Source organism: Podarcis pityusensis (assembly GCF_964106645.2).
Source record: "Podarcis pityusensis genome assembly, chromosome: 14".
Lineage (NCBI taxonomy): Eukaryota > Metazoa > Chordata > Lepidosauria > Squamata > Lacertidae > Podarcis > Podarcis pityusensis.
This window is the reverse complement of record NC_138039.1, coordinates 3,990,073-4,011,801: the sequence shown is the minus strand read 5'-3', so window position 1 is coordinate 4,011,801 and position 21,729 is coordinate 3,990,073. Positions and strand designations below refer to the sequence as shown.

At 46.5% G+C, this 21,729-nt stretch overlaps 1 protein-coding gene across 1 annotated transcript in view; it reads right to left on the bottom strand.

Annotated features, from left to right (window-relative positions):
• SNX8 (sorting nexin 8) overlaps positions 1–21,729 on the bottom strand; it is a 37,659-nt gene that overhangs the window by 12,510 nt on the left and 3,420 nt on the right. The window contains exons 2-6 of the mRNA XM_080981152.1: positions 7,914–8,101; positions 7,070–7,187; positions 5,855–5,976; positions 2,027–2,107; positions 181–341 (exon numbers count right to left, since the gene is read on the bottom strand). Of these exons, the coding sequence (XP_080837278.1) occupies positions 181–341; positions 2,027–2,107; positions 5,855–5,976; positions 7,070–7,187; positions 7,914–8,101 (670 nt within the window). The remainder of the gene's footprint in view (positions 1–180; positions 342–2,026; positions 2,108–5,854; positions 5,977–7,069; positions 7,188–7,913; positions 8,102–21,729) is intronic.

Sequence of the window (21,729 nt, the reverse complement as noted above, 5' to 3'; positions counted from 1 at the left end):
CGCAAAGGGAAATAGTTACTCTCCCATCCCACAGCACCACAGTCCCAAAACAGATCAGCGCCCCTCGACAGCTGCAATTTGTCATCATGTAAAAAGTGACCGGACAGATCTCCATCATCTCATCTAGTTTATCCTGCTTTTGAGGTTGCAAAAGAGATAGTTCAGCTGAATCCAGTTCACCTTAGTTCCTTCCCAAACAAAAGGAGGTCTGAGGCATTGTCAACTGCTCGGGAGGCTATCCTCTCTGTTCGATCCCGCAGTTTGTAAAAGCTGTTGTAGATGTTTCGGATCAGCTCCCTGCTGGCAGCGAACTGGACCTGGATGTCAGCTGGCAGGAAATCCTAGAGTGGAACACAAATTAGTTCACAACCGGTCCTACAAAAGAGCTTCACACACAGAGAGAAAAGTTGCCTACAAGCTCAGACAGCATGTATGTCAATTAGGAATCTCTTTGCAACTCCACATGACCCACTTTTCTGATAAGCAGGGAATTACAAGCAGACGCTCACACACCCAGCTACCAGTGTTGCAAACATAGGGAGGTATGGAAAGTTAAGCTGGGGCTCTGCCAATACATGGATCACAAAAGGGTGAAAAGCATCCACCGTTTTTTCCAAGAAGGTGGAGTAATAGGTGGAGCAGGAATCAAAAAAATGGGCGGGTGTGTTGCCCAAGTGATGATTTCTTGCAAAATCTTCCAGGGTTGCAATAGAGCTGGGGATCGTGAAGCCAGACAACCAAACAAGGCAAGGTGGGAGATCTGCAGCTGGGTTTCCCATCTTCTTAAAAGCGAGCAGCAGGGGACCCAATTGTATCAAGAATGCAGAACTGGGGAGGGCAAGGTTAATCCTCCCTACCACGTGCCATTTTCCTGATGCGAACTGAACTCCTCTAGCTCCTGTAAGAACCTAAGAATAGGCTGCTGGATGAGGCCAGTGATCCACCTAGTCCAGCATCCCGTTCTCACAGGGGCCAAACCAGGTGCCTATGGGAAGCCCAAAAGCAGGACCTGGGCACAGCAGCACACCTGGTGGTTTCCAGCAACTGGTATTCAGAAACATTCCTACCTCTGACTGTGTAGGCAAAGCACAGCCACCGTGGCTAGCAGCCTATTCAGTACCCCAGTGGAGAAAACACACGGGTCCATACATGCGATAACATATGTGAACCTGAATGTTATCCCTAGGAGGGCAAACTACCCTCAGGTATATACTAAAAAGGGCAGTAAAAAATTGTCCTTGGGGAAAGTGCTACAGCCATGAGGATTAAGCACCCCCTCTCTTGTGCTGTAATAGCCCTAATGCAATCTGCTCCCCATCTCTCCGCAACACAGCTCCTTTTAAAATGCATTTAAAGAGACAGGAGAGCCAACCAAACACATTCCACATTCCGCTTGGCCCTAAATCAGGCATAGGCAAACTCAGCCCTCCAGATGTTTTGGGACTACAACTCCCATCATCCCTAGCTAACAGGACCAGTGAGCAGGGATGATGGGAATTGTAGTCCCAAAAACATCTAGAAGGCCAAGTTTGCCTATGCCTGCCCTAAATGTTAACTGGAAAAAGTAGTCCACCTTGTAGTGATCGCTCTGATCCAGCAGATGGCGCCATTACAGACACTCTCCCCCCACCTTACAAAGACAACCAGCTAATTATCTCTAGCTGCCAGAAAGTGTGCTGTAGATTGCAAAACTGCAAGCAGAGTCTGTTGTTAATATATTCTTGTACACTGTGCAAGTGTAGGTGCTATATAGTTACTAAAATTGTTGGACCACCATTTTCCTCCTCCCCTTTCACCCAATCAGAGCCAGGAGTCATCTGCAAACAGTGGGTGTGAGCCTTCCACACATGGCTGAGCTCCTGAAATGCCAAAGTCAGTGGGATCGAAGCAGCATAAATGAGCGTAATTGCAGCCAGCGCCTCTCTTCGCTGTTACAAAAGAAGCCTTTGGGAGCTTCCTGTTCAAACAAAACCGCTGCTGTTTTCCAAGCAGGTAGGAGACTTTCCAGCTACATGAGACAAAATACCTTGGCCTGAGTTGCCAGCTTGCAAGTCATGAATTCGTCTCCCACACCTTGGACCAACTCCCTCAGCTTGTTCTGCACATCCTGGAAAAGCAATGGAAACAGATTTTGTTTTAGAGGGAGGGAGAGAGAGAGTGCGTGTGTTTGTGTTATCAGGTGACTTACCCTCAGTCCATGTCTTGTGACTGCACAACCTTATTGAACACGCCAGTGTGTTTTGCTTCTCTAGGCAAAGCAAACATGTGTCCCAACCATTAATTGCCTCTTGTGGGGGAGGTGGGCAAGCTGACACACCAAAAGCAAGGCTGCCAAGCAAGGCCAGCTCCGAGATTGTTACGGGAAGGAAACCTGCAGCGCTTCCCTGCTCCCTCCACCATAAGAGACAGGCAGCAGTCTGACCTTGCAAAGTATTGGCACTGGCTAGGCTTGCAAAACACCCTCTTCCCAAATCAACTATTTCGCCAGATACCTGCTGAACGCCACAGCACTGTATCTTAGAGCACTCCAATTCCAGTCTGGCTTCTTCAAGAGTGAACCTTCTATGCTCTGGCACAAAAATACATTTGAATATCCAATAACAGGAAAGGCCTTAATGTGGGATGTTATGTACTGAGTTGAATAGGATCCAAACTGCAGCAGTCTGATTGGTCCTAGAACAATAGGATCCAAAATGCAGCAGTCTGATTGGTCCTAGAACAATAGGATTCAGAATGCAGCAGTCTGATTGGTCCTAGAACAATGCAGCTGTATGATTGGTTGGCAGGAACCACCCAATCATGCTCCAGATAGAAGTGAATCCACAACCTGATTGGCTTACAGTAGAATTCCAGAATTAGCCAATCATGTGCAGCCCATTGTGTAAATAATGTATATAAAGCAGATACTTTGAGGGGACTTTCATTCATTCCTCCTCACCACTATGAGCTGAATAAAGAGCATGAAATCACTTTGCGACTCTGAGTATATTTCATGGTCAAAATATATTTCATGGGACATTGCAGTCAAGCATAACTATGTATAACTGCTAGTTAGTGCATGAAAGGGTTAAGATCACAGAGGTCTCATGTTACACTCTGATGGAGAATTATACGAAAATGACGCATCATTTACTCCTAGTAAATTACGGTAGCTAAAATGTATAAAACAAAGTCTAAAACATGCTGGAAATGTAAAGAGAAAGAGGGTACTTTTGATCACATGTGGTGGTCATGTAAGATGATAAAAGACTTCTGGGAAATGATATATAATGAATTGGGGGAGGGGGTTGAAAATAACCTAAGAAAACAAAAGCCCTTTTTCAGGCATTACAGAGATCCCAAAGGACCAAATGAAACTATTCGTGTACGTTACCACGGCTGCGCAGATTCTGTCAGCCAAGAAATGGAAAGACTGTACAACTCTGACCAAAGGAGAGTGGCAGATTAAATGGATGAACTATGCCGATATGGCAAAACTTACAGGAAGAATTAGAAACCAGGAAGAGGAGGTCTTTAATAAAAAATGGGGAAAGTTTATAATCTATTTGAAAAACTATTGTAAAAAAGTACACACATTGGTAGGATTGACAGAAAATTTGTAGCAAAAATTTGAACTATGGAATGATAAAGGATTTATAAGAATATAATTATGAAAGAGATGCAAAGGGAACAAGCATTATATTAAGATCCATAATGGAGGAGGGAGTCAAAGGGGATTATATGTTTATGTTTTCATTTTGCTTGTTTATATAAAATAGAAAATGCAAAAATATTTTTTAAAAAAAGATCAGAGAGGTCTGTTCCTAGACTCAACTAGGTCATGCCCCCTTATCTTCCTGAGGGAGGAAGTGAAGCTGCTTCTGTGCCTTTTAATCTTACTCTCTCCGTGCCATGTAACTGACCAGGATGGACATGTCTGAACATGCTCAAACTTCAGACCCATGTTTGGAAATATATTTTGTATTTTGCACCCAAGAGTAAACTACCTGTGTTCTCCTTACAGCTGCATAGAACAATGCATGAATCAGACCTTTGGATTTAGTAAGTAAGGTTTTTAAAGTTACTTAACAGTGTGTGGTCTGTTCATTGCTAGAGGGTTAGAGAGAAAGGGCAAGCATTTTAAGGCAGACTGAATGGGATACACAAAAGGGTTTTTAGAAATCACTCCAAACAACTATTGGAGGATACTAAGAACTGTCAACTTTAAAACCATGAGACCCACTGAAAGGTATTTTAATGAAGCTCAAAAGAGTTATATCCAGTATTAGTCCCATTCAGTACCGACCCACTTAATTTAGTGGTCATGGTTATTTTAGGATCTGTAATTTTAATGGATCTACTCTAGGCAGGACTTAGTTGGATACAATCCAAAGTGATCAATGCAAGAGACATGCCATCGAGAGTGTCTCTATTTCACATAAGCCATGGATTTTGCTGAAAAGCTGACCTTGTAGACAATCTTAGCTCCCCTTTAAAAGCATTTGTCCAGCCCTCCAGGTTGCCAAAACAGAAATCTGGAAATGTGCAACAGCATCTCCACTCTATTGTTCTGGAATCTTTGGAATGTCTTGGATAGAACCATTATTAAAAATAAAAAAATAAAAATGCATTCCTCATAGAACCCATAGGCAAGATTCCATCACAGTCCTCAGGGACCCTCTGTCCTAGTTTCCAGGAACCTGGTGCTCTCCAGCTAAGGCCGATGTGCGTTGCAGTCCAAAATATCTGGAGAGCACCAGGCTAGCAAAGACTGCTCTGTCCCCTGCACTCATCCCTTCTGCCATTTTCAAAGTCATTTTAATTCTGCCACAATGCTGGCTAACTCCTTTAGGGAATGTGCACACCACCAACTCACAACACACAACCCTCCAAAGCACAAGCCTCCATTTTGCACTTTGTGAAACATGATGAATGGCTAGGTAAGACTGGCAATGTTTGCTTGTACACACTTCCTGGGAATTTGTTTTTTAAATGCATGTGCACATGTCCAGAATGGAAAAGGTAGTTTGGGCGAGTGGCGGAGGCACACAGTCCAGATATATCCCATCCAACTCTGTCCATTGGTGTGGACAGCAAGCGGCAGATTAGCAATGAACATTTTGACCGAAAAGGTGTAGAAGCTAACATGCCAAATGCACATACCGGGGGGGAATCAGATCTGAATGACCATATAAATGGTCCACATCCAGAAGCACCTTTGCTATAAGGAAGATTCTTCTATATTCCCCTTGGTTAGCAGTATTATACTGTATTGGCCTGAATATAAGCTGCACTCCCCCCCCCCAGCCCAAATTCTGACCGTGAAAAGTAAAAAGTGCGGCTTAAATTCGCGACCTTACAAAAATGGGCTTTTACGATATCGCTGCTGAAACAGACATACGGAACAGGTGTAAGTGCATGCGGAATTTTAAAGGTGCAGCTTATATTTGGGCCAATACGGTACTTGCAATTAGACAAGGGTTAGTCAGAGGAGTTTCCTGGTCCACACAGAACAGATGCATCCAACATACACTATAATGCACTACTCAGGAGTAAGAGCATAAGAAGTGCCTGCTGGATCAGGCCAATATGGCCACACAGTCTAGCATCCTGTTCTCACAGTGGCCAACCAGGTGCTTGTTAGGAAACCGACAAGCGGGAACCGAGCACAAGAGCAGTCGCCCATTATCTGGTTTTCAACAAATGATATTCAGAAGCATCACTGCCTCTGACCATAAGAGGCAGAGCATAGCCATCTTGGCTAATAGCCATAGGCAGCCCTCTCCTCCATGAATTTGTCTGGTCCTGCCTCCTGTAGGACAGAGTTCCATAGTTTAACCCTGAATCTTTCACCGTTCAGCTTCATTGTACTCACCGACCCGCTGAAGGAGAGGAAGAGCTTCAAAAGCACATCTTCTGAGAACGGAGGATGCCGAGCCACCAGGTTAATGAAGCGCTTCAATGCGCGCCGCCTCGTCTCAATAAATTCTCGGTCAGCTTTGAGAAGGAACACGGTGCAGGATTAAAAAAATAATAACCTCCAGCCCCAAGAACCTCCTCTACCACCTCTGTTTAGACATAAAACCAATTTGCTTAAGGTTGCTGGGAACTGTAACTCTATGAGGGATAAACTACAGGGCCCAGAATACTTTGAGGGAGAAAACATCCTTCGAATGTGCTTCGAAGGTATAGTGTGTACACAATTAGAGGCTCCAAAATGGAGCATGGAGACCTTCGTTGCTCTTCATAGAAGTCTTCCTCCTCCTTCTCATGTTCTCAAGCATACAGCATTCTTATCAAAACAGTAAGAAGTTGGGGGCAGAAAATCATGTAAAACACAAACTCTGGGTTCGGAACAAATCATGCAAATTGAGTATTCTTAAGAATGTGTTATTCACCCGCATAAGTGATCGTTAAAACTGGAGTTCTCTCAATATAGGATTTCCTAGACAATCGGAAGAATATAGCTCAGAGAGAGCTAACATGTAGTTCAGCAAAATCTAGCATACCACAACTCCCATCAGCACCAGCCACCATGGCTAATGATCAGAGACGATGGGATCTGTAGCACAGAAACATCTGAGTCACCTTTGACTTTGATGCCTTTGAACTTGGAAAAAATTACAGCATTGTGTTTGCCTGCCAGTTGCTGGTCTCTACTGCTGGTTTAGCTTCCCCTCCAGACATGATGGCTGAATTCACACATAATGCCAAACCATGGTTGGGCTTTCCACCTGAAGTTATCTTCACAGTTTGCTATTACGCCTGAATTAACAAACCACTGACAGATTTCTAAAAAATCTGAAGAGGCTGGCTTGCACCATGGAGGAAGGGATGATTTTTTAAAGAGAAGTGCTGAGCAGATGGGAAAGGAAATCCCATAACCAGCTCCAAACCATGGTTTGCCTGATATACACCTGGAAACTCAAGCCATTGTGTAGGTTCTTAGCTTTAGTTACCACAAACTACCCTTTGATGTGCTGTCTGAATTGAATTGAATTAGAATAACGTTGTTGCTGCAGAGCCTCTGAACCTGCTACTCTGACCATCCCTCCTCAAGCTCATCTCATCTCAGCAGCCCAAGACGTACCTCCTAGCATTCTTTTGGGGGGAAGAGCAGGAACCATACGGTAGGGGAACTTCTGAAGAAGCATCTCATGGAAGACCACAAAGTCATTGTACCGCCTGTACACTGAGCACCTGAAACGCTACAGGAGAAAAAGAGGAAACTGTTTCAGTGCTTCAGCAGGCCCACTGCATTTCTTCATGAGAAGAACCCAGGCCAAAAGTTCATCTAGCCCAGCATTCTACTTCCAGAAATGTCAAGCCAGATGCCTGCAAGAAATGCAGAGCTCAAGGGAAATAACTGTTCCTTACTGTTGGCTCCCCAGCAGCTAGTGCTCCAAGATATACAACATTCAAACATTTAATTCCCTTTTAGCAAGAGCCCCTGACGGATTAGACCAGCGGTTCTCAACCTGTGGGTCCCCAGATGTTGTTGGACTACAACTTCCATCATCCCTGAGCTCTGGCCTTGCTAGCTAGGGGTGATGGGAGTTGTAGTTCAACAACATCTGGGGACCCACAGGCTGAGAAAGGCTGGATTAGACCAAAGGACCAAGTAGGCCAGCAAACTATGGCCAACCAGACGTCTCTGGGCATTGACAAGCAAGGCATGGATGAAATATCTCTGAATATTCTTCATCTCACCTCAACTCTTCTATAGACAGGAGGGAATTCCTCTTTCAAAATGGTCCCTGCTACACTGGTGCATTATCTCAAAACAAAGGAAGCAGTCACCCCCAACCCTTTGGAACGACATGTTCCACCTCCCATGACTTTTCAAGCAGGTGACAGCCCAACACAGAAACTAATGCAGGGAAAGGATTCCCCACTCTTTCTTCTTCAGTTCACCAGCGAGTGGCATTCATTACCTTACTGGAAACTTCGTATTCCACATGCTTCAGGAAGAGACCCTTTTTCTCAGGAATCAGCTCCACTTGCACCGTGTCCTTGCTCAACAGCTCTGGGAGGGTGTGGGGAAGCACCAGCGGGTTCCCCTGGGGAGTCTGCATCAGAGACTCTTCCGGCTCCTTCAGATCACTTGAAGGCTTTGCAGAGTCTAGAAGAAAGAGGAGAATCAAAAGAGGAAAACGCTGCGAGAGCAACAGCCTGGGCTTCTGATTTCTTCCTCTGCCCCCAAAGCAGAAGCCAGGAACACCATTCAGGACGCTCTAAGCAGCTGGGCAGGCAGGGAAGACTCAGCAAATCCTTCCCTGCAACACTCTGGGAGATCCCTAATTTCACACCTAAGCAAGAAGCTGGCTGCTCTGCTTGGACACGTGCCAAAAACTCTTACGCTGCAAGCCAGCCAAGAGGCCGGTATTTCCTGCCCGGTTTGCTCCCGCTAAGACAAGAATCTGAGCGAGTCCCGGCATTCTTGGATCCTGCTAAGGACAACAGCTTGTGGAAGGAAAGGCATTGCTATTTGAACTCTCTGGGCTGTGAATGAGAATCCTAAAACAGTTCCCCAAAGCAAGGGAAGGCACTTCATTTCATGCAGTTTGGAAAGGCAGGGGTGGCAGTGGGAGAGCCAGACCCTCAGTTAGCCCAAGGTAAGAGCTTTTCCTCTGCCCTGGTTTGACTATGTCACCAGGACTAATGCAGCCTAATTAATACTCTCCGCTTCATCCTCCCTGGCCCCCCTTAGGGAGGCAGGTTTATCCATATCATTCATGTATACGTGGCTGGGGAAACCCAGCCAGACGGGCTGGGTATAATTAATTAATTATTGACGCTCAGGCTAGTTTTCAATCCAAAATTCTCAAGGCATCCAGAGGTACCACTGTATATGCAACATGAGCCTACGATGGAGAGGTTCACAGCATTAACACCCCAAAGGGGTCTTGCTTCTCTCATAGAAACAGCCTCAGATTCAAACAGAAATCAAACATTGCTCTCTGACTCTCTCTCCCCAGCTTGCTGTTTTGCCTCTAGTTGACACCACAGCCCCCAAACCCTACTCTGAATTCTGGCTTTTGTCCTTCTCACTGTCTGCAAGTCAAGGGAGGGCTCCCCCCATTTGTCATCTGACACAGTGCTCCCTTTCCTTTGTTATCTTAATGGCCCATCACCCAGGCGGGTGGAAGCTAGCCTGGCTTGATTAAACGTTAACACCTGCTGGATCCACGGACCAGAGATGCACTTGCAATGTGCCTTTCCTTTAGAAAAATCCCAAGCAACAACTCTTCGTGCCTCCCAAACGTTAAAACCTTAATTCCCCTTCAGCTTCAAACATGCCTAAGAAATACAAGCTTACTTAGATACTTGTGGTTTTGTCTTCTTCCACAACCCTGAGCTTTTCTGCTCCACCCAAATGCTTTTCCTCATCACACCCAATCTGCGTCTCTGCTCCTGACCCTCAGGCCATCTTCCAAGGCATCCCATCAGATTCATCCACTGATGATACATAAGCCACTCAGGTATGAGAAGTTCTCACGTGAACAGGTACCGGACGCCTTGATCTATTAACACTCTTGCACCTTGAATCAGGGTGGATTTGATTTTAATCAAATCAATTTAAATCACTAGTCAGTAAGACTTGATTTAAATCATTTTTTTTTACAAAAAGACTTATTCTTGCTGGTAAAATCTTAATATTTACAACCAAATGAAGTTTTCATTTTTGGAATAATAAATTTTCAGAGTAGTTCATATCAAAATTACTGATCTGGTTATACTATTAGAAATACATAGATAATTATGGAATCATTGTTAGGTTTAATAAGTTAACTGTTTATATTCGGACAACTTTTCTGCTGCACTTTATTGGAAGGAGAAAACTCATTTCCTTAGTAACAATTTAAACAATTTATTTAACTGAAACAATAACATTATAGGATATGTATCCATGTTTGTTAACTGACGTGGTTGAACAACTTTTTCAAACAAAAAAGAAAAAACCTTAAGGGTTTTAGCACACATGAAAAACTTAAAACAAATCCTTATTTCCTGATGAAATAGCCTTTGGACTATAATGTAACTTAAATAGAAAACTATCTTTGGAAAGAGTTTTCCTCCAAAAGCATTTGATTTTAAAAATCAAATTTAAATTGGAAAAAAATCTGATTTAAATTTTTAAAAATCGTATTTAAATAAAAAAAATCTGATTTTTTAAAAAAAAACCATTCATTTTTATCCACCCTGCCTTGAAGCTGAATACGGCATTGTATGCAAAGAAGGAGAGTGTACTTGAATCTATCAATAACATCTATTCCATACAGCACCCCAGGAAGCTGCCATATACAGAGGCAAACCACCAGCCCATCTAACTGTCTCTGCACCGACTGGCAGCAGCTCTCTAGGGTTTCAGACAGGGGCATTCCCAGACCACCTAGAGATGCCAGGGGTTTGGACTTGGGACCTTCTGCACACAAAGCAAATGCCTTAACCCCTGGGCTATGGCTCGACAAAGCTAAGCACCCTCACCACCCTCACCAAATATAACAGTTCCGGCATATTGTCACAAGAGGAACTGACACATCCTTTCTTCTGAGCAACAGATGCTTTTGTTCATAGAAATGTTGCGTCCCCTCTACTTTTGCCAAAGTATTATCAGGTGTTGATAATGCGCATATCCATTAATTTGTTGAAGCAAATTTGTCACCAATTAAACAAATGTTAATCAAATAATTGGACTGATTTTTATGTATTTTTTGGTCTGTGAATTAATCAATGGCACAATTCAATGTGTAGTCAGACCCAAGTTCTACCATGTTTGATGGGGCTTGCTCCCACAGAGATGCACGCAGGATTGCAACCCAAAGAACTGCACGAATTTGCTCACAAGAAAAACAAAAGCTGCGAGGAAGAAAAAAAGCCAACCTTTGCTTTTAGATGAAGCACAGCTCTTTTTACAGTAACTATGCCCTAAGAAACAGCGTTCCCATTCTCTCTCACTCACAGAAGAGCTCTTAAGATGGGACTTCACACCTGCAATTTTTCTAAGCATTTTTTAAAGTATGTTCTACTGACCTATTAATTGGAAGCAGCTTCTGATTCGAAAGATATGTTTTTAATCCATTTATCTAACTGATTTATGTTGCAACCCTATAATCACTGAAGAAAATAGGACGTGCTTTTGAATAATAATCTTCTTCTTCTTCTTCTTCTTCTTCTTCTTCTTCTTCTTATTTCTACCCCACCCATCTGGCTGGGTTTCCCCAAGAGAATATTAAAAACACGACAAAACATCAAACATTAAAAACTTCCCTAAACAGGGCTGCCTTCAGATGTCTTCTAGAAGTCAGGTACGGTAGTTGTTTTTCCCCTTGACATCTGATGGGAGAGGGCCCCTACCAAGAAGGCGCTTTGCCTGCTTCACTGTAACTTCACTTCTCGCAGGGAGGGAACCGCCAGAAGGCCCTCAGCACTGAACCTCAGTGTCTGGGCTGAACAATAGGGGTGGAGACGCTCCTTCAGGTATACTGGGCCGAGGCCTTTTAGGGCTTTAAAGGTCAGCACCAACACCAAGTACGGGTTTTCATGTCAACTCAACATTGCATCCCTAGCTAAAAGGCAAGGAAATCACCAGCTCAACGGTCAGGCGAAGGAAGCCCACACCAGTGCATTTCTGCTATGAAGTTCTTTTAACACTTGCTGCCATTTACCAAAAAACACACCAAAAAAAAACACCTGACACCATATTTTCACCTTTCAGTATTTTTCTGGCACAGGCATATCACCTAAATACACATCCATCCTTGTTTGTCCAAAGCTAGATAAGAAGTGAATCCAACTGGAAGCCGTTCAAAGAAATAATGTAGTTTTATCTACTACTTGGGCAGCTTTCTTCCACTGCACTGTAAGCCTCATCAGCATTAGATAGCTAATAAACAACAGAATGGTTGTTAAAGATTAGATATGCCTGCAAAAGAAAGAGAGAGAGAGAGTGCTTTAAATCTGTCCTGCTGGCTCTAGAATACAGAAAATGCTGAGATAATGAAGCATAATACAAGCTGCCAGGCTGATCATATGACTCTAAGCAGTCTTTCCTTTTGAATGCTCGTGTCCAGAACTGTTATCTGTACTTGGGAGTCTCCAAAATGCTTTATAATATCAAGGCCAAGTTTACATAGGCCACAACCGGGGGCGGGACGAAAACAGAAATAAATAAACAAGTTGCCCCTTCATTATTACATCAAATATTTACTATATCCGGCAGTACAGTTCCTAGTACAAAGTCATTGAGTATGAAGTTCAGGCTTTGATGCCAAGACTAATCCCTTTGCCAAGTACACAACTCACAAAGCAGCCCCTCAAGGGACTCAATTGACGTGTTGTGGAATAACATCAAGAGAAGTCCACTGCCAGGGAATGAATGGCAAGTCTGGAGGACAATGTCCTCTGAAGCTCTTCAGAAGCATATCTATCATCCGGCTGGCAAAGATCAGTGGCGAACAGACCCAGGATCACCAGCCAAGAAGACCAGGATGGACAGTGCCCTCAGACCATTGGTATGAGCTGTTGTTTCCAAAACCAAGCAGAGTTATTTATTTAAGTTGCAAAAACCTCAGTGAACTGGATGACATACAACTGCTTCCTTCTGAAAAGCACTATCTCCATGTGAGCACATCGCAGGCTGCATATACTTTGACTGGCTCAATGGCAGGCCCCTTTCATTTTTGGAGACCTTGGACAACACGACCGTTATGTTAAAACACAACGCTACTCAGCACCTCCTATGGCCAAAGGAATCGTCGCACAATAGATGTCACACAATAATCACACAATGCAATTAACTGTAACGCAAATATATACACACTGGTGAAACTGTGGCTTGCATTTTCCATTTCAAACAATTATAAATAAATAGGGCTGTGAATGGTTCTTGTGGAGCTATAGATGGAATTCACAATGACTGAAGCCAAGAGAGGAAGCGAGTGAAATCAAGATAATCCTAGTCAGAGCACGTTCTTGTTCCAACACTACGCTTTATACTTATCTTCTAAATATACAAGCACATATATCTTGTGAGAGCTACTCTGGAAGCTTCAAAGGTCAGGCCTATGTCTGACTTTTCTGACAGTTTTATACTTGTTTCTGCGCACATGCCTTCCAAGTTATTTATTTGTAAGAGTATTTCCAAACCGCCAGCTCATTCAAACAGTGTCATGGTAGTAGACAATAAAATAAAAATAGGCAAATATAAAACATTGCACCCCAAACAGCCCTACGTTTCCTGCTGTCTATCTTTGTATTGCACAACTTTGAGAGGAGAAACACCAATGCCATACTCAAGAGGAGGTCAGGTTTCAAGAAATCTTCACAATCCTGAGCCTTCCCTCCAAATCCAAACACCACCTTACCTTGAAGCTTATCCAAAGATTGCAGAAAACTAGTTTAAGAACTGTCATCTGCTGCCTATCAGATAAAATTGGCCTATAGCGTTACTGCTGGTACAGACTTCAAAATCAACACAAGACGTGAATAGCACCAACTCCTACTATCCCTGCTGCTGCCAACACCGCTCCTTTGACGCAATAATACAGGCATAGGCAAACTCGGCCCTCCATGTTTTGGGACTACAATTCCCATCATCCCTGACTACTGGTCCTGTTAGCTAGGGGTGATGGGCGTTGTAGTCCCAAAACATCTGGAGGGCCAAATTTGCCTATGCCTGCAATAAAACATGGTGCAACATAAATTGATAGATCAATTTGGGAACACTAGGATCCCTTTGTGTGAGCCATCCCAGCATGAAAAATGAACAAGAAAGTTGAGCAAGCATTTTCTTCCCCAAAACCAAATCTCTTCAGCATCCCATTTATCCAAAATGACTGTGCTATCAGTGCAATGACATTGTGCATAGACAACTACCTCGTCTACATTGTTTCCTAGTCAACGGCTTCTTTTTCCTCCAAGCTGTCACTGTGATACATCCTAGCTCGCCAGGCTTTTTGCCTCCACCCCAAACTTCTTCTTAAGCTCCTCAATCCCAAATAGGTTTTAGACCAATGCTGACCCAGACCGTTTTCCTCTCCCCACTCTTCTACCTCTATACCATCATGCAAAGCTTGGGAGGAGTGTACAACTTTTGCTGATTACTTCCAAGGCGGCTAACACAAAAATTTAAAAGAATCCTAAGGAGAACCCATTTATATTTATCCTGCTCTCAAGTGCTTAGCCAGAGTCATAAGGTTGTTTGGCATCTGTCTGTCTCGGGAGACAATGGAGGAGCGAACCTTCAGGGATGAAGTCAAACAGTTGAAGAGTTGCAGCACCTGCTGTGGCTTTAGAGACCAATATGGGAGAGACATGTTTTGTTGCAGCTGGGGCAGAGGAAGGTGTCCAGTTGTGTTGAAGCAGGGGTACTATGGCATTTCTTCTTTCTGCACTCCTCTTTCTGCACTTCTTTCTGCACTCCTTTCTGCACCTCCCTGTGGTCATTTCTCCTCCAGTCACTGCTGTAGATACACAACCTGACCGACTGTCTCCAGGCACAGAGGTCATCTGCAAGGGATTCCCACACTGCAAGGTTAATGTTGCCAGCCTTCATGTCATGATCTTTGTAACACAGAGTTGGTCTGCCGACAAGCCTAGTACCAGAAACCAGCTTCCCATAGAGCTGCCACCTTCCATTCTGTGAACATGACCTAGCCAGCGTAGACGTCGCTGAGACAGGAGTGTGAACATGCTTGGATTGTGGGCTTGGGAAACAACATCTTTGTTTGAGATTCTGTCCTACCATGTGATGCCCAAAATCTTCCTGGCACAGTGCAGGTGGAAGTCAAGGAGTCATATAGTAGTACAGTAATAAATGGGCCACTCAAAATATGATTAAAACAAACTGGCAGAATAATCCACTGCCATACATATTATATGTTCGAAATATTTTACAATGATACAATTAAAATCTATAGCAAGTTACTGAAAAAGTAAGATTTCCCCCATTTATGATTTAGCTCAACAATTTAACAGAATGAATGAATGTTCATATAAACAACGACCAAATTACACAGAAGCACAATTGTAAAAGCACACCATCATCACAAACCTGAGTCAACCAAGACCTCTCAAAACTGCCCCATCTTGACCAAATGGTGACAAGATGGAGCCAAGTACACCCACCACCGAGGGAATTCTAATGCAATGGTGTCACAACGCAGAAGGCCCTGTCTTTCAGAGCTACCCACCAAGGCTCAACGAACAGGAGGATCAACAAATTTAGCTTTTGATCATGATGCTGAGATACTTCATCCCTGTCGCATGCACGCCCCACAACAGTACACTGCTAGGCTGCATCAGTTTTATACACAATATTAAAAGGAAAAACTAATTTCAGTTATAAGGAAAAGCTAGTTTTGGTCATGATGCTTTTGAGAAGCGTCACTCTGTTTTCCAGCTATCTGGCACAGAGCCTGACAGAACTTACGCAAGCATAAAAGCAAGCATAACACATAATTATCTTAGGGTTCGGGGTCCGGACAAAACTGTTTGTCTAAACGACTGCTGCTGCATTTGCCAAACTCTTTCCAAGATGCAAATATTCAAGGGTACCGTAAAATAGAAAATGGGCATCATAATAGCAACCTCAGCAAATCAACAATCCCAAAGAGAATGGGAAGGGGGGGGGGGGAATTCCTCAGGAAGCAATGTGACTAGTCCACCAGGAAGAACAGACAAGGTTTCATCCTTACTATCTCAAGCCGTGACCTGTGGGGGGTGGGGACTCTGGGTCCAAATAATGCAGGGAGCCTAGATTTCCCCTTAGCAAAACCAGATGTTTCCCTGCCAATTTGGAGCCAAGGATCTGAACATAATAATGAAGGATCATTCATCAGCCTTTCCTTTCCTCCTTCTTCCCTATCTTATTCTAGAGATAGATTTCCAGCTCGTGACTTTCTATCTATTGACAGAGACTATAATCAGGATTACATGGTGGTGAGTTCCAAAGAAATCAGCACACTTTACTCTCAATTAAGTATTTACCAGATTATCATTTTAAAAATCCTGCTTCCTTTTTAAAAAAAGCTCTCAAAGCAACTTACAATCAGAAGTAAACAATCCCGTAGGAAGATGTACAACTGTCCATCAATAACTTCCTCCTATGAAGGGGTTAGGGGATTTTGTGTGTGGTGGGGGTGGTTTACCCCCCGCCCCCGGAAACCCCCAACCACATCAGCATTGCTAGAATTCACCAGAAGGCAAAACTACCGCCTACAAGTTTACATGGAGTTTCACTAAGTGACACATACTGTCTCACTTCTGCAATTCTTCGCTTCCCCTCACGCCAGGAAAATCACACACTCCCTCTGCCAAAAACAACCTTCAATATGAAACAGCTGGATTATTCGGAATATTCTGTTTGGCCAAGCCATTTTTAATAGCCAATGTAGAAATCAAGACTAGGAAGACCTTGGTCCAATCTCATGACAGCCATAAATTAACTGGGTGGCCTTAAGCAACTCTCCTTCGCTTCTATTTTCCACTTACAAATTTGCATCATACGTTTGAACAGAGAGAATTGCTGCCAAGGATTCGGCATACAGATTGTGAAAACAGTTTAAGAAATTATATTCAGTATGGCATAGTGCATAGAGTGCCGGATTAGGACTTGGAAGACTTGGGTTCAAATCCCTGCTGAAGTGAAGCTCACGCAGTCACATGCTAACCTCCTCCCACAGGGTTGCTGTGAGAATAAGAGGATGAGCAGAACCACGGATGCGGCTCAGAAATCCTTGGAAGAAGGGTGGAATGACACCGTAACTTTACTAACTTCAACATAATAATGAACGAAAAGGATGCAAATCCTTCCTTTAAGAAATGGTATTACACACTTACTAAGAAGTAAAACCCGCTGGACTCATTATGACTTCCTTTTGTGTAAGCAAGTATGCTTGGATTGCTCTGTCAGCATAGGATTGTGCCTGCATGATGCAAGACACTGGAAGCTGATTCATAGAGAGTCAGGAGGTAACTTATCAAGAAAAGATATGGATTTCAGCATACATGAGCAGAATATTATCTTTTGGTGCTGCGTGTATGGACATTAAAGGCCATTAAACAGATAGAAGGATGAATCCGTTTTACAAGAAATAAGCATTTCGAAACAATTCAAATCAAGAATTCCTTCTCTCTTCTAATTTCACACAAAAGGCGGGCAGAGCAATCAGTAAAACGCGTCTGAAAATCATGTTGAGTCACTTGGGCTTTGAAATATACTCAGAGTCGCAAAGTGATTTCATGCTCTTTATTCAGCTCATAGTGGTGAGGAGGAATGAATAAATGTCCCCTCACAGTATCTGCTTTATATACATTATTTACACAATGGGCTGCACATGATTGGCTAATTCTGGAATTCTACTGTAAGCCAATCAGGTTGTGGATTCACTTCTATCTGGAGCAGGATTGGGTGGTTCCTGCCAACCAATCATACTGCTGCATTGTTCTAGGACCAATCAGACTGCTGCATTCTGAATCCTATTGTTCTAGGACCAATCCGACTGCTGCCTTTTGGATCCTATTGTTCTAGGACCAATCAGACTGCTACAGTTTGGATCCTATTCCACTCAGTACATAACACCCCTCCCCTCTAAGTTCCAGTCCTGCCCGGGAGGTCGCATTCATAGTCCTCAAGGTATGCCGGCGGCCTACGTGTGCGTTGTGGCCTGGGGTGTTCCCTGGTCCGGGCTCCGGGTTCTGGCTCGTGTTCCAAGGATGCTGGCTGTGATGCGGCTGTTTGGTCTGGTGCAACCGGCTCGCTCAGTCGTGGTTCTGGTTCCGGTGTCCTTTCGGCCTCACGGGTCCTCTCTGTATTTACTGATTCTGCCTCTCCTGCTGGCCCCTCCTGCTCTATGGGCCTCACTGCCCCGCTGTTCCCTTGGGACTCCTCTGACCTGTCCTCCTCCTGGTTTTCTCCCGGGAATCGTCGCCGTATCTGGTCGCAGTGGCGGCGCCAGCATTGCCCCCCATCCGTTAGCACCTCGTACGACACGGGGCCAGTGACCCTGGTGATTGTGGCGGGTACCCATGCTGGGCCTGCCCCAAAATTCTTTGCGTACACTGGGTCCTGGGCCTCGAAGGTCCGGGGGTTCCTGCCTTCCCCCACCACTACCTCATCCTGAGCTCTATCGGGGTGAAGGCGGTCCAATCTGATTGCAAGGCGCCGACCCATTAGTAGTTCAGCGGGGCTCCGGCCAGTCGTTGAGCTGGGGGTGCTGTGCTGTGCTAGAAGGAATGTGGCAAGGCGGTACTCCCAGTCCCCTTGCGTCATGCGGCGAAGGGTGTCCTTGGTGGTCCGCACCATGCGTTCTGCTTGGCCATTGGTGGCAGGGTGGAACGGCGCCGAACGGATGTGGCGGATGGCGTTCTGCGCTGTGAAGGTTTGGAATTCTCCTGACGTAAATGCAGTCCCGTTGTCTGAGACGAGAGTGTCAGGGAGCCCGTGGGTTGCAAACAGCCTGCGTAGTACCCGGATGGCTGCGGACGTGGAAGTGGACGGTACCAGTGCGACTTCCAGCCATTTGGTGTAGGAGTCCACCACTATGAAGAATGTTTTCCCCTGAAAGGGGCCAGCGAAATCCACATGCAGGCGTGACCATGGTGCTCGGGCGGACTCCCGGGACTGGACTGGGGCCCTTGGGGGATCTGGGCGGGATTCTTGGCAGGCCTGGCAGTGTTTGACCCAGGCCTCTATCTCTCCATCGATCCCCGGCCACCACACATAACTCCTGGCAAGGGCCTTCATTCTTACTACCCCTGGATGTGTCTCGTGTAGGGCTGTGAGGACCCTTTTGCAGAGGGGCTGGGGAACAACGACTCTGCTTCCCCATAACAGGCACCCCTTGTGGGCCGACAGTTCATGTTTGCGGGTTGTGTAGCCGGCGAATTCTGGCCCGGGGCTGCTGCTGGGCCATCCCCTCCACACCCAGTCCAGGACCCGGGAGATGACCCTATCTTTCTTGGAATGGTGTGCAACTTCTTGTGCCTGAATGGGGCGGTCGGGAAGCAGCTCCAGGCTCATAACCTCTTGTGCAGGTGCTGGGTCAGGGCCTGTTTCCGGTAGTGGTAGCCTGCTGAGGGCGTCCGCATGGCCCATCGCCTTCCCAGGTCGGTGAATCAGTGCATACTGGTAGCTGGCAAGGAAAATTGACCACCTGAGGACGCGAGGAGACAGCACTTGGGGGGTCTGCTTTTCGGGGGCAAACAAGCCAAGCAACGGCTTGTGGTCAGTCACCACGGTGAAGGGCCGCCCGTACAAGAAATCATGGAATTTTTTTACTCCCTTTACGATTGCCAGACCCTCCTTGTCGATTTGCGAGTAGTTCCGCTCGGTTGTGTTGAGTGTCTGGGAAAAGTACGCCACCGGTACCTCTCTTCCATCCGGGAGTTGGTGCCCCAGGACAGCTCCAATGCCATAGGGTGAGGCGTCGCATGCTAGCACCACCGGCAGCCTCTCGTCGAAGTGTGCCAAGACCGAGTTTGAGACAAGCAAGTCCTTGACTGCCTGGAATGCGGCCTCCTGGCGCTGGCCCCACACCCAAGGGGCCCGCTTGTCCAGGAGTCTGTGTAGGGGCTCCGCTACCGCCGCCTTGTGGGGAAGGAAGGAATGGTAAAAGTTCAATAGTCCCAAGAAGGCCTGAAGTTCAGTCTTGCTCTTGGGCGCTGGGGCATCACAAATGGCCCGTACCTTGTCCCCAGTCGGGTGGACCCCTTCTGCGTCCACCATAAATCCCAGAAAGTCCACCTGAGGCACTCCTAGTAGACATTTTTCCCGCTTCACCTTGAGACCCGCCGTCTGGAAACGGTGCAGAACGGTGCGGAGGCGGTCCTCAAACTCCTCTGGTGTGGGGCCGGCAATCAACACATCATCGAAGAAGGGGGTGACGCCAGGAATCCCTTTAAGGAGAGAGTCCATTATATTCTGGAATATGCCTGGTGCCACGCTGACACCGAATTGCAGCCGCTTTACCCTGAACGCTCCTCTGTGCGTCACAATCGTCTGTGCCTCTGCTGTGGCCTCATCTACTGGCAGCTGTTGATATGCTTGGGCCAAGTCCAGCTTGCCAAAAATTTTCGACCCAGCCAGGGTGGCCAGGACATGGCTGACCACTGGCACTGGGTATGCGTGGGCCGTGAGGGCCTTGTTTATGGTACATTTGTAGTCTGCGCAGATGCGGACCGAACCATTAGGCTTGACGGGTGTGACGATTGGGGTTTCCCAGGGAGCATTAGGCACCGGCTCCAGCACTCCTTGCTCTACGAGTCGGTCCAATTCCTCGTCTATACGGGGTTTCAAGGCGAACGGGACCCGGCGGGCCTTGAGCCTGACCGGTCGTACTGCGGGGTCAAGCTGTAGCGCAATGGGGGGGCCCGTATACTGTCCCAATTTCCCATCGAAAACCCCTGGAAATTCCTTGCATATGGCGTCCACGTCCACTTGTAAGCTAGTGTGGTTCACCCCGGTGACAGCTAGCCCCAGTGGTCCAAACCATGCCAATCCCAGTAAGCTAATGTAGGGGCCCTTGACCACAAGCAAGTCCAGTTGCCGCGTCCGCCCTCGGTATTGCACCCTGAAGGTCCCCACCCCCATTGTGGGGACCTTACGTTTCTGGAAGTCCCGGAGGGTGAATGGGGCCGGCCTGAGTTTGGGACCCCCAGTGGGACACAGTTTCCTTAAGGTCCTTGCCGAGATTATGGATAGAGTTGAACCCGTGTCAAGCTCCATGCGGCATGGGGCCCCCTCTATCTGTACCTCTACATAAATTTTCTCTACGTTGGGGTGGGGCAACTGGTATACCTGGAAGTCCGTGAGCTCCGTCGAGTTGCCTTGGTGCGTTGGGCCCCGGGACCTGGGGCTCTTGGATTGGTCATCTGATGCCTGGTGTCGGGTGGGCCGAGCCCGACACACCCGGGCGATGTGTCCCGATTTTCTGCACTGCCTGCACTCTGCGTTGCGGAAACGGCAGGTCCTCCTCTCGTGACTCTCCCCGCAGCTTGCGCAGTTCCCTCCTTCTCGTCGAGGCAGCTGTGGTCTGTGCGCTGCTTGAGTGCGCTGCTGTACTCGGTGCACCTCCTCCCTGTCGGATCCTGAGTCGTCGGTGAGGTCTTCATGGTGGACCCTCGGTTGGGATGGCAGGCTCGGCCGTGCCTCTTGGGTCGACCTCTCGGCAGCTTCTGTTGCCAGGGCCTCCTCCAGAGCGACCTGGAACGTTAGGTCCTTCTTAGCGTAGAGGCGCCGTTGCAGCTTCTCATCCTTTAGGCCACCGACGAGGCGGTCACGAAGCATGTTCTCCAGCTCTGAGAAGTTGCAGAACCGGGCGGCTTGGCGGAGAGAGGTCACAAACCCAGTTATGGTTTCCCCAGGGGCTTGCCGCTTTGCGTAGAAGGCATTTCGACGAGCCACCACTGAGGGCTGCGGCGAAAAGTGCCCCTTCAGCTGTTCCATTATTGTTTTGTATGGAACAGTAGCGACGTCTTCAGGCGCAAGGAGAGCCCGGGCGATTTCAAACGTCTCCTCTCCGCAGACGCTGAAGAATATCGCCCTCTTCTTGGCGTCTTCTTCGTCGGTGACCCCTTTGGCTTCTAGGAGGAAGGTGAAACGGGAGGTGTACGCTTCCCAGTCTCCAGATGCTGGTTTGAATGGCGAGAAGCTGCTGTTGGCTGCCATTCTGAGTTCCTTGTGCCCCGGAGCTGAAGCCTGGATACACGGTGCGAGGCAGCGGTGCGGCAGTTGGCGGTGCTGCGGTG